This window comes from Camelina sativa, chromosome 8 (assembly GCF_030686135.1).
Source record: "Camelina sativa cultivar CO46 ecotype springtype chromosome 8, ASM3068613v1".
In the NCBI taxonomy this organism is placed as follows: Eukaryota; Viridiplantae; Streptophyta; class Magnoliopsida; order Brassicales; family Brassicaceae; genus Camelina; species Camelina sativa.
In genome coordinates this window covers 7,439,922-7,450,952 of record NC_141887.1, presented here as the reverse complement: position 1 = coordinate 7,450,952, position 11,031 = coordinate 7,439,922, and the positions used below count along the sequence as shown (strand labels likewise).

At 39.6% G+C, this 11,031-nt stretch overlaps 1 protein-coding gene and 1 long non-coding RNA gene across 2 annotated transcripts; both read right to left on the bottom strand.

The window, feature by feature from the left end:
- Window positions 1-1,120: 1,120 nt before the first annotated feature.
- Window positions 1,121-1,626, bottom strand: LOC147939778 (uncharacterized). Its single transcript, XR_015563811.1, has 2 exons — window positions 1,489-1,626; window positions 1,121-1,408 (listed from the first exon to the last, which is right to left on the bottom strand). It is a non-coding gene; the product is annotated as an uncharacterized LOC147939778 (long non-coding RNA).
- Window positions 1,627-6,002: 4,376 nt separating this feature from the next.
- On the bottom strand, window positions 6,003-8,976 carry LOC147939777 (uncharacterized). Its single transcript, XM_087461586.1, has 3 exons — window positions 8,614-8,976; window positions 8,131-8,267; window positions 6,003-8,016 (listed from the first exon to the last, which is right to left on the bottom strand). The coding sequence occupies exons 2-3, from the start codon at window positions 8,254-8,256 to the stop codon at window positions 6,991-6,993; spliced, it is 1,152 nt and encodes a 383-aa protein (XP_087317712.1). The 5' UTR covers window positions 8,257-8,267; window positions 8,614-8,976; the 3' UTR covers window positions 6,003-6,990.
- Between the last annotated feature and the right edge of the window lie 2,055 nt (window positions 8,977-11,031).

Here is an 11,031-nt window from a genome sequence, read left to right as displayed (position 1 = left end):
AGTGGGAAATCGACATTTTTGGGAGAGAATACGTAATTGTCGCCGCTTTTGAGTGAGAAAGAAGAGAGAGAAAAATCCCCAAAAGTTCTTGTGAGTTTCCTAAGATTCTTGAAGCTTTTGTCCCTGTTCTTGTGAGTTTTTGGCTTGGAGGTTGGAGATCTAAGGCTGAGAACGTGGGAGAAGCTTGTGGTGGTGTGTTTTCGTCATTGTTGGTGAGATCTCTCAGTTTGGCAAAGGTAAGTGCATGACCATAGCTTATCTAAGTTGAGATCTCTGTTTCTGTGATTCTGTGTGTTGTGTGGTTGTTTCTGTTGGTTGTTTGTGAGTTTTCGTAGCTCCTGAGACTTGGATTCGTTCCTGGGATCTTGGGGAACGGAAAGGAGAAGCTTGGAGGCGAGATTCGGAGTTTTTGTTCGAATGAAATCGATGCTCGGCATCGGTGTCGGGCGACACCAGTTGGGGTGTCGGTCGACACCAACGCGAGGACGACTCAGAGACTTGGTGAGTGTCGGTCGACACCATGTGGAGGTGTCGGTTGACAATGCTAGGGATTTGGGAATGTCAAACAGTGTCGATCGATACCACTTGTGGTGTCGGTCGACACCAGATAACCAGTGTCGGTCGACACCCTTCTGACAGCGATCGGTTTATGTCTTGTTGCTTTGTGCATGTTCCTGGTTTGTTTTATTATTGTTGTTTGTGGCATGCGAGATCTTATTGCTTGTGTGGATAGCCCAGTAGATGGAAGGATTGCCTCACTAAGTATTTCTGGTAATACTTACGCCTCTCTTTTGTGTTGTAGCGCAGGTAAAGGCAAAGTGTGATCGTGGGATCCAGGCGATGAAGAGGAGGATGTACTAGAGGCTCGGTTGTTTGCTCTGTATTTTTGTTAGGATGCTAGAGTGGAACTTAGTGGTCTAGAATGGATGTTAGGAATGTTGGTTTCATTATTGATTATGTTCTGGATTATTGTTGGAATTGATGTCATGTTATTTCTTAACGGTTATTAATTATTGGAGTTGTTTATTTATTTTTATCCGTTGTTGTTGATGTTTGGGGGTAAGTTGCTAGTGAGTATGGGATCACTAGATATTAGGTTATTAAAAAAAAAATGGTCGGGTTGTTTAAAAGGGATTGGTTACTTGGACAACAACTTGCTACTTTGTCTACACACCTTTCTTGATCAATTTGGCAAGAAACAGTTATGGAGACAACGACTACTGATGTGGACATTAGCTAAAACAAAAAGCAATAATGACTTTACATAATATAGTGGCACTCTTCATGCTCTCGACTCCGGTCCAACATATTTTACAACGCAGTCCTCGCCTTCAACTGATAAAACATCCACACTTCCACCATAGTTCTTAATCATTGGCCTCAGTATATCAAGATGAGCATTCACTGCCTGCAACACAAAACCAGTCAAAGGCAAACACAGAAGAAGATATCAACGTTGGCTAAGTCCTTAAAGGGAGCCTCACTCACCTCAATGGTTATCTGCTTTACTTCTTCATAAAAAACTTGACTATTATCTTTCAAAGCATCCCCGAACTTTTCCTTGAGCACTCTCTCTATTCCCATTGTCATGGTTGTTGAAGAACTTGGACAGCTAGTACATGCTCCTAAACATATGACACAATTCCACCAATCAACAGTAGCTCAATTACACACCATGTGAACACGATAGAACAATACAAGGACAAAAAAAAACTACAATTATCACTAATGATACTACATTCACATGACAGCTGCTAATTTTGAGTGCTACTATTGAGACTAATAAACCATCAACAAGAAGAGAGAGAGAGAGAGAGAGAGATGCAGGCATGGTCATTATATGAATGAGCAAACTCTATTATCATATAAAACCTTTTCAAACCAAGAATCCAAAAATACAAAAAAGGCTATGGCTACGAAACACTGACACATCTATGATATGAAAGTAGAAGCTACATGAGTGAGTCCTTCTTTGCTGATTACCTTTCTCTACATTAGTGGATTAGACTAGGCTTACCCTTATCTTAAAGTCCCTGTCTGCACTAAGAATATATTGACCATTTGCGGTGGAGATTTTTTCCGGTGAAGAGAGGTCAATGATCGGAAATGGAAGCGATGTTTCCATTCTCTCTGTTTCCAAATTGATTTTGGTCTGATCGTTCTTATCTTAAAATCATGTGTCCCAAATCTGAAGCTTGATACGTTTGACATCAAGCTCAATCGTTCTTATCTTAAATTTTTGTTTATATCAAAATTTATCATTTTTTATACTTTTTAAATAGAGACTTTTTTTTTGGTCATCAAAGTACAAGATCAGCTCAAATGAGCCAATTGGTAGAAAAAGCGTTTACAAAGATAATTTTATGAGACTTGATTCTAGCACGTCGTGCCAGTTTGTCTGCCTTACCATTCTGCGTTCGGGGGACTTGGACTAGTGCAAAGGATAGAAATTCCTCCTTATCCGCCTCGATCTCGTCCAAATATGTCTTGAAGGCAGGCCACTCAGACGGCGAAGATATCATCTTCACCAAATCAGAATAGTCTGTGAGTAAAACGACATTCTCAATATTCGCACCAATCATACAGCGTATTGCCCAGATTAGAGCTTCCACTTCTGCATGGAGGGGTGACAAGCTACGGCGAAGGTTAGATGCACCCATAGTGGGAGATTCCCCCTCAGGGGAAATGCAATACCATCATCGACCTGTATACTGGTCAGTCACCTTCCATGATCCGTCCACATAGCATCGGGACCTGTTCCCATATCTGTTGGCCGCAGCCATTTCCGTGGGCACAATGCCAGAAGTGGGGTGAAACCCATTATGGGAAGAAATTCCTACTGTGTCTGCTTGCGCCGAAAACCAAACTTTAGCTTCCTCCTCTGCTAACTGTACAATTGCTAGCGGGTTGGAATCCAAGTTGCTAAAAAAAATTTCATTCCTAGACTTCCAAATATACCATAGAACCATGGGACAATATCCGCTGAAGGATTCTGCTGAAATCTCCAAAATAAATAGTCCACACTCAGAATCACAGGTCATGCCGCGTCGCCTCAGATAAGTTGTTGTTGCCATGCAACCCGTAATTTCTTGCCATAAAAAATGTCTAAGTTTTGGTGAGAATCAAATTTGCCAGACAAACGCCTGTAAAGGAATAATGTTTGGGCCAAAAACCGGTGCTGAGACCGCCTGATTCTGACGCAAAGCTTTATACCCAGATTTAACTTTGTATAAACCAGTCTTTGTCAAATGCCACCCCAACCTATCCGGTGAATCTGGTGCACCAATAGGTATGGCAGAAATAATGGCCACATCCTCCGGCTCGAAAGAGGCCGAGAGTAAAGCCAGATTCCAGGAATGTGAACTCCTGTCAATAAAGGTTTCAACTCTAAGCGTGGGATCGACGGACGATCCCGAACGCAATGCTGGTCTCGGGAGTTGAGCAGGGATCCATGGATCAGAGCATACTAAAATGGAGTCACCGGATCCTACCCGTTTAATGAGTCCTTTGTTTACCAAAGAGCGAGCAGATACCATACTTCGCCATCCATAAGATGGCAAGTAATATTTGATTGGGTCCAAAGGGTTAGAATGCATGTAGTACCAACCTTTAAAAACCCTAGAAAATAATGAGTCTGGAGCTGTAATCAACCGCCAGAGTTGTTTAGCCAACAAAGCGGTGTTAAAGTCATCCAAACAATGGAAACCCAAACCTCCATCAAGCTTATCAACACATATCCCAGGCTATCCAGTGTATCCCTCGTGTGTCCCCAGAAGCACTCCACCAAAAATTCGAAACCGAGCTAGTAAGTTTTCGTGTGACCATTTTCGGGAGACGGAAGCAAGACATGACAAAGGTAGGGATGGCAGTCGCTACAGATTTAATCATTACCCTCTTTTCCCCCTGGACAGCAACCGGGCAGGCCAACCACCTGTCCGTTTTTGCAAACGATCCTGAACAAAGGAAAAAACCTTTGTTTTTGAACCTCCTAGACTCTCAGGAATGCCCAAATAAGAACTCATATCCCCCCCCCCAAATTGGTGATTCCCAGTACGCCTTGTAGTTCCTCTTGTAAGTTCACATCAACTGTGTGCCCAAATTGAACCAAAGATTTCTGGAAGTTTATTTGCTGTCCAGAAACCCGCTCATACTGTCGAAGGATCCCTAGAACATCCTCACACTGCTCTTTCGTAGCGCGACAGAAAAAAAAGACTATCGTCTGCAAATAACATGTGAGAGACCGCGGGACAAGCAGTCAACACCTTAATACCCGTGATAAGCTTGGACCGCTCCGCCTTGCGGAGATTGGCAATGAGAACCTCAGTGCAAAGAATAAAGAGGTATGGCGACAAGGGGTCGCCTTGCCTAAGCCCTCTAGAAGGGATTATGGACCCCTGTGGTTGACCATTTATTAAGACTTTATATTGAACCGATGTCATACACCACATAACCCAAGAAATCCATTTTCACAAAAACCAAATTTCCTCAGTAAATGCTCAACAAAAGACCATTCAATCTGATCATATGCCTTACTCATGTCTGTTTTAATGGCCATGAACTTACCCTTACAAGAAGAGTTGGTACGGAGACCATGAAACATCTCTTGAGCAATCAAAATATTATATGTAATCAAACGCCCCTCCACAAAATCCAATTGTGTCTCAGAGATCAATGCCGGAAAAAAAGAACGCAAACGCTGACATAATATCTTTGAAATAATCTTGTATCCAACATTGCAAAGACTGATGGGCCTCCATTCAGTCATCCGAGTCGGCTTATCCACTTTGGGGATAAGACAAATATTTTTCATATTTAGTCTTTTGCCAAAAATACCATCCTGAAAAAAAAGAATTTACCAATAACGTTAGATCAGATCTAACCATATCCCATGCACGCTGATAGAACAGAGCCGTCATGCCATCCGGTCCTGGAGCTTTATCAGGTTGCATCATAAACAAAGCCTATTTGATTTCTTGTTCTGTGACTGATCGTGTCAAGAAATCATTAATTTCCCTCGTGATAGACGAACACACTTCATCCATTGTTTCCTCGAAATACGAAGGGTCAGAGGAGGTGAAAAGTTCCTGGAAATAAGAGGCAGCTATGCCCTGAACTTTTGTCTCCTCTGTAACCCATTTTCCAGTTTCATCATGAAGACCCACAATGCGATTCTTAGAACGTCTTTGTTTTGTCTGGGCATGAAAATAACTAGTATTTTGATCCTCAAAGCGCATCCAACGGCTCCTACTCTTCTGATACCAATAAATTGTTTCGTCCCGATAAGCCTCACGAAGTTTCCAAGTTAGTTCTGAAATGGTCTCGACAGAGACCGAATCATATGCCTGGGCGTCGCCAACTGGTTTTTTAAATCCTCAATCGTTTCCCGACCATAAGGGACCTGTGCTTTCCGCCACTGGGAAATTGCTTGACGGCATTTAATGATCTTTTCCATAAAATTGCCCGTTGGAACCGCTACCTCAGAATTCCAGCCTTCTGAAATGGCACCAAATAAACCCTCTTTATCAAGCCACCGTCGGTCAAAAAGAAAAAGGCTTCTCCCTCTCCGGATTTTATCCTCAAGGAGTGCTAAAACCGGTTTATGATCTGAAGCTACCATCGGTAAATATTCCATAAAGGCATTACTAGAAAAGTCATGTAACTTTTCATTGGCCAAGGCGCGATCTAGGCGACAACGGATTGGCTTCTTATCTTGCCAACCACGCCAAGATAGGCTATCCTCAACCGTAGGAAACTCTAGTAGACCACAATGTCTAATCATTGTATTAAAACCAACAAAGGAGGATGCATGTCGGAGTTTACCTCCACGCTTTTCATGATTGCCTTTTAATTCATTGAAATCTCCTATAAGAAACCAGGGAGAATTTCTAGATAAACCAATTCGCGTTAAACGTTCCCACACTAAATCTCGGTTTGCTGGAACCGGATTACCATAAACAAAAGTAAAAAAGAGTGTTGGTCCTTTGTAAGTAAGTTCCACATCAATCAATCTATTAGATGCATATATAACCAAAACATCATAATCATTATTATAAAATAAGGCTAAACCGCCACTACAACCAATAGGATCAACCGTTTTTAAGGTTGAATAACCAAAATGACCACCAAAAGATTCCATATGAGATAAAGGCTGTCTAGTTTCAGATAAAAATAAAAAATCAGGCCTATGCTTCCCCCACAAATCCCTGAGATACCCAATAGTTGCCTTCTTTCCAAGCCCTTGGCAGTTCTAACTTAAAATATTCATTTATCCAGCATTGGTTTGGGTGGCTTTGACCCACCAGTTGTCCCCTTCTCCTGATCCTGGTTCCTCGGGTTTGTGTCTTCCCCAGCTAAGTCATTAGCTTTAGGAGCAGGGCGTTTTCTTGGTGTTGTACGCAGGTATACATTCAGTTTCTTAGAAGCAATTCCTTTAAGAGCCAATGGGGGTTTTGCCTTTCGAACCTTATCAACCGGTGGTGCAACGACAGATTCAGCATTTGCATCAACATTCATATCAGTGATATCCTCCTCTGCAGCAATGTCGTCTCTTCCAGAAACTGCAGGAACCGACTGATCCACGGCTGGTTCCTCTAAAGAGACATCCGCTCCTTCATCCCCCTTTTGATCAGCAACAAGTATCTCTGAATCTGGATCATCGAGCCCGACCTGAGTTATCAGCTGCTCAGCAGGATCCTCCGTATCATCCCCTGTTACAGCCTGATCCTCTCGAACCATCGCTGAACCTGTCAAGTTATACATCGCAAGGGCATTACCAAGGTTTTCTCCCGCTGAGTCAGTCTGCATAGCATCTGAGACAAGATACCTTGTACCTGGCAAACCGTCATTCTGATCAGCAAGACCAGTACCTGGTAAGTTCACATCCATAGCAGAGGTCCTCCCCTCTCCTTGATCAGAACCGGTGGTCAGACCCGCATCCTAAAAGAGAGGTCTCCGAACCCTTTTTAACGGTGGAACTCCAATCACCACAGATTACACCGCCCCTTGATCTTCAGTAGTTGGGATTTGTCCCTGTCCCAGGTCTTCAGCCAGAGCTGCTCCGGAAGAAGAGGAAGCAGTCGCAGCAACCTTAGCCATGTGGCGGTGGTCATTAAATTGTGCATAGTTGGTGAACCACCGAGGTTTTGAAGATTCACCCACCTTTCCCTCCGACCGAATCTTTATCCCTGAGTCATGTTTCCCTTTGAGTGGCTGGTGCTTGGCATTGGAATGTGCCTTCCCTTTACCCTCCACTTCCTTTCCTTTACCTTTCCCTTTGTTTCTGTCGGTTGTAACCGCTCCTTTGTAGCTTTGTAATGACCGCACCGTATCTTCCTCCATAGGAATATGTAACCCAGGGGTGATCTTAGAAGTGACCCATAGAGGAAAGTGGTCCACATCATGGCAGAGACTAAAACACTTCTTGCAGAAGCCATGAAGTCGCTCAAACCGGAGGGTGACAATGGTCTCCTCGCCATTATAGAACTCAATCACCGTTTCAAAACACAAAGGTTTGAAACCATCCACAGTAACTTTCACCCTTCCACCATCAATATCTACCGCCTCTACTCGACCAAGCTCTGAGCCGATACTGCGGAAGGTTGGTTCGGCCCAGAACTGAAAGGGAACACCCCAAACCCTGATCCAGAAAGTAAGATCCGAGGGGTAAGCTGGATCCACCGTTGGACTCCAACGAACCATTGACACCATCCAGCGATCAAAGTGAAAAGGAGCCATCTGGAGGACCTCTGTGATGTCGTCCTCATTTTTGAAATCAAACTGGAACTTGCCAAGACCCAAATCGGCTCCCACAACCTTCCCTTCCAAATGCCAAATTCTGGGAAGCATGAACAAGAGAGATTTCATTTCTTGCATCCGAGGATTCATACAGCGCCCTACAACCGTCTTCGAGTAACCCGCTATCAGAGCTGAGTTGTCAAAGTATGGGATCTTGATTCTCCTTTTAGGAACCATCCCCTCTTCCTTCTTTCCCGTAACACTCTTTCCCAAAAGATCGCTCTGAGACATGATTGAAAGTACCAAATAAAACCTCACACACCACAAAGATAAGCAAAAGAGAAAACCAAGTGTTGAGAACTCGAGATCGAAGTTGTTGTGATGAGGACTGCTTACTGCTAAGAGTTCCTCTTTATACACCCAACCTTTCCAATGTCTTCGTCCTAGAGATCCCAGTGAATAGGCAGAGTAATGATGATTGATAATCTCTTGATACGCAACCACCAATAGAGGATCCTGCATTATTACCTCATCTGCAAAAACCGGAAACCAAATCTCAATTCTTTGCCATTGAAAGGCAATCCTCACTGATCTGACGCGAAAATATGACATGGCTCCATATCGAATCATACAACCGCAATCATCGGGACTATGAAGCCGTACCAAACATTCGAATCTCAAGTGCAGAAGAATCCGAGATACCACAATCGTAAGTCCTAATAAAACTGATCGGATTTCCCATTCTGGAATCCACTTGACTAAAGAGATCCAATATTCCAAAAAGAAATCATGTGCAAGATTCGATATTGAAACTTCCTTAAAAAGATCATTGAATCTCTTACTGAGATACCAATCAAACCAAGAACAAAGGGAACGAACCTCTGAAGCTAAAGGGAAGGAAATCCAAGGGAATCTCCAATAGAGAGAAATCTGAGATGCCACGAACGTAATCCCCAACAGCTCTGATCGAATCTCCCAATCCGGATGCTACTTATCCAGAAAAACCTAAAATCCCGAAAGGAAACCATATCCAAGATTCGATATTGAATCGTCCTTAAGGAAACCATCAAAACTTTTTCTGATAGTCCAATCAAACAAAGAATCCAGAGAGAATCTCTGAGACCAAACCGCAGTAAGAAACCAAACAAACCCCGAGCAAGATTCAATCGAAACCATTCAAAACCCTAGATCCGTTGTTGCCTTCGTCATCGTGTTTTTTTTAAATAGAGACTTGTTTCATTTAATTTGGACAATAAAAAAATCTATTATTTTACTATAATTCTTCTAATTATCCTTTAATAAACTATTGTTTAATTTTAATCAGTAAATATTATTAATTAATCAAAAACAAAAACATAAAAGAAGATAAAATATAAAATAAAATGAGTAGGGTAAGGTGTTGAATTATTATGTGGAAGAAAGAGAAGATGAGGTGGAAGAAAAAATAATGATGTGGAGTAAAAAGTAAGGTGTTGAAAACTTAAACCAATGTACATAGTCTTACAATACTGTTGAATGACTCCAATGGTCTTCTTGAAAAAGAAAAAAAAACTGAGGTGGATTAATCACATGTTGATAAAAGAGAATTGGAGACCATTTGGACACGTGTCACTGAGCCTAGGTTCAATGTTGAAGTGGTTTTTTTTTCCTTTTTTGCTAAAAAATAAATTGTCAAAAGTGTGATAGTAGTTTTATTTGATTGGTGTATGAAAGAGTTTTAAATTTTTTTATCTCATCCTTTTTATTTAAGATAAATTATTATATAACAAACAACTTTATTAATTCATAATTTTTATATCAAAATAATTCATATTTTTTACTCTATAAAAAGAGATTTATTCATTTCATTTGGACATAAAAAAAAATGTTATTTTCATTATAACTTTTTAAGTTATTATCTAACCTATTCTTGTTTATATCTTTAAATATCTTATTTATTGTGAAATTGATCTCAACAATAATTTTTACTAATATGTAAGCATAAAACAAAAAGAATATATTAAAGAAAATAAAAATATGAGATAAAAGTTATGGGGTATGGTGTTGAATTTTTTTATTAAATAGAACTATTGTAGAGTGTAAAAATTAAGAAGGTGTTGAATGAAGAAAGAAATGATGATCTGGAGTATAAAGTAGGGTGTTGAAAGTAAACCATTGTACATAGTAGTGTCTTACTAAGGGACAAATTTATTGTTAATTTATTTTTACGACACTCATAAAAATTAGTAAAGGTATGTCTATCGGACATATTTTACATAGGGTCTGTAAAATAAAAATTAAAAAAATGAAAAAAAAAGTTAGAAAGATAAAAAAAGAGTGTCTCTAACGAGAGTAATCAAGACACTAAATCTACATATATTATTATTTAATAATTTGATTGGTCGGGTAAAAAAATAATTAAATAATTAAATTAAAACAAAAATATCATTATTTAATATTTTTACACCCAAATGGTTGTATATGAAATTGCTCTAAGAGTTACGATCAGCTCGATGTTGACTTAACCTTGGTACAATTAAATGTTTAAAACTTCTTTTTTGTCAGAACAACACCAATTATATTCCATGAAAATCCTCGTGTCGAAAGGAAACTCTAGCAAAGAAGAGAGACTCAAGGGTGGGCGTTCGGTTTTTCGGTTTTGTTTCTGTTTGGTGTTTCGGTTTATGGTTTTTTTGGTTTAATAAAAATTGAACCATATAGAAACTATATGTAATTCGGTTTGGTTATGGTTCGGTTTTTTTGGTTTACGGTTTTTCGGTTTTATCAATATGAAACTATATAAAAACCATACATATAACGGTTTGGTTTGGTTTTGATTTGGTCTCGGTTTTTAACGGTTATTCCATACTTTAAAAAATAGATAGTTGATACATAACTAAAAAATAAGCATAAAAGTAAAATCTAAACATAATTCAAAAAAATAAAATCCAAATATAGTTTTGTAAACCCAAATACTTAATTGAAATTTAAACTTTTAAAAGTAAAGGCTATTGAAAAAGAAAACCAGAAAAAAAAAACCAAAAAAAAACTTGGAGATCAATAATTATAAGCCCAATAAAGAAAAAAATTACTAATATTGTTATACAATATAAATTTATAAGTTGAAAAAACTAATTATATCTAATTATCTAAAATTTTTATAAAAAACAAAAAAAACTATTCGGTTTTACGGTTTTTAACCAGACCAAACCTAAACCAAATGGTTAATTAAAATTAAAAAAAACGGATGTTTAGACTTAACCATAACCAAATCAAACCATTTATTTCGGTTTGGTTCAGTTCGATTTTTCGGATTTC

What these genes read in the sequence shown, in the direction of transcription:
- LOC147939777 (XM_087461586.1), bottom strand. Translation starts at nt 8,256, where the DNA reads ATGCAGGATCCTCTATTGGTGGTTGCGTATCAAGAGATTATCAATCAT. An exon ending in ATAAAGAGGAACTCTTAGCA is followed by an intron (nt 8,017 to 8,130) that starts GTAAGCAGTCCT and finishes ATCATGTCTCAG; the next exon opens with AGCGATCTTTTGGGAAAGAG.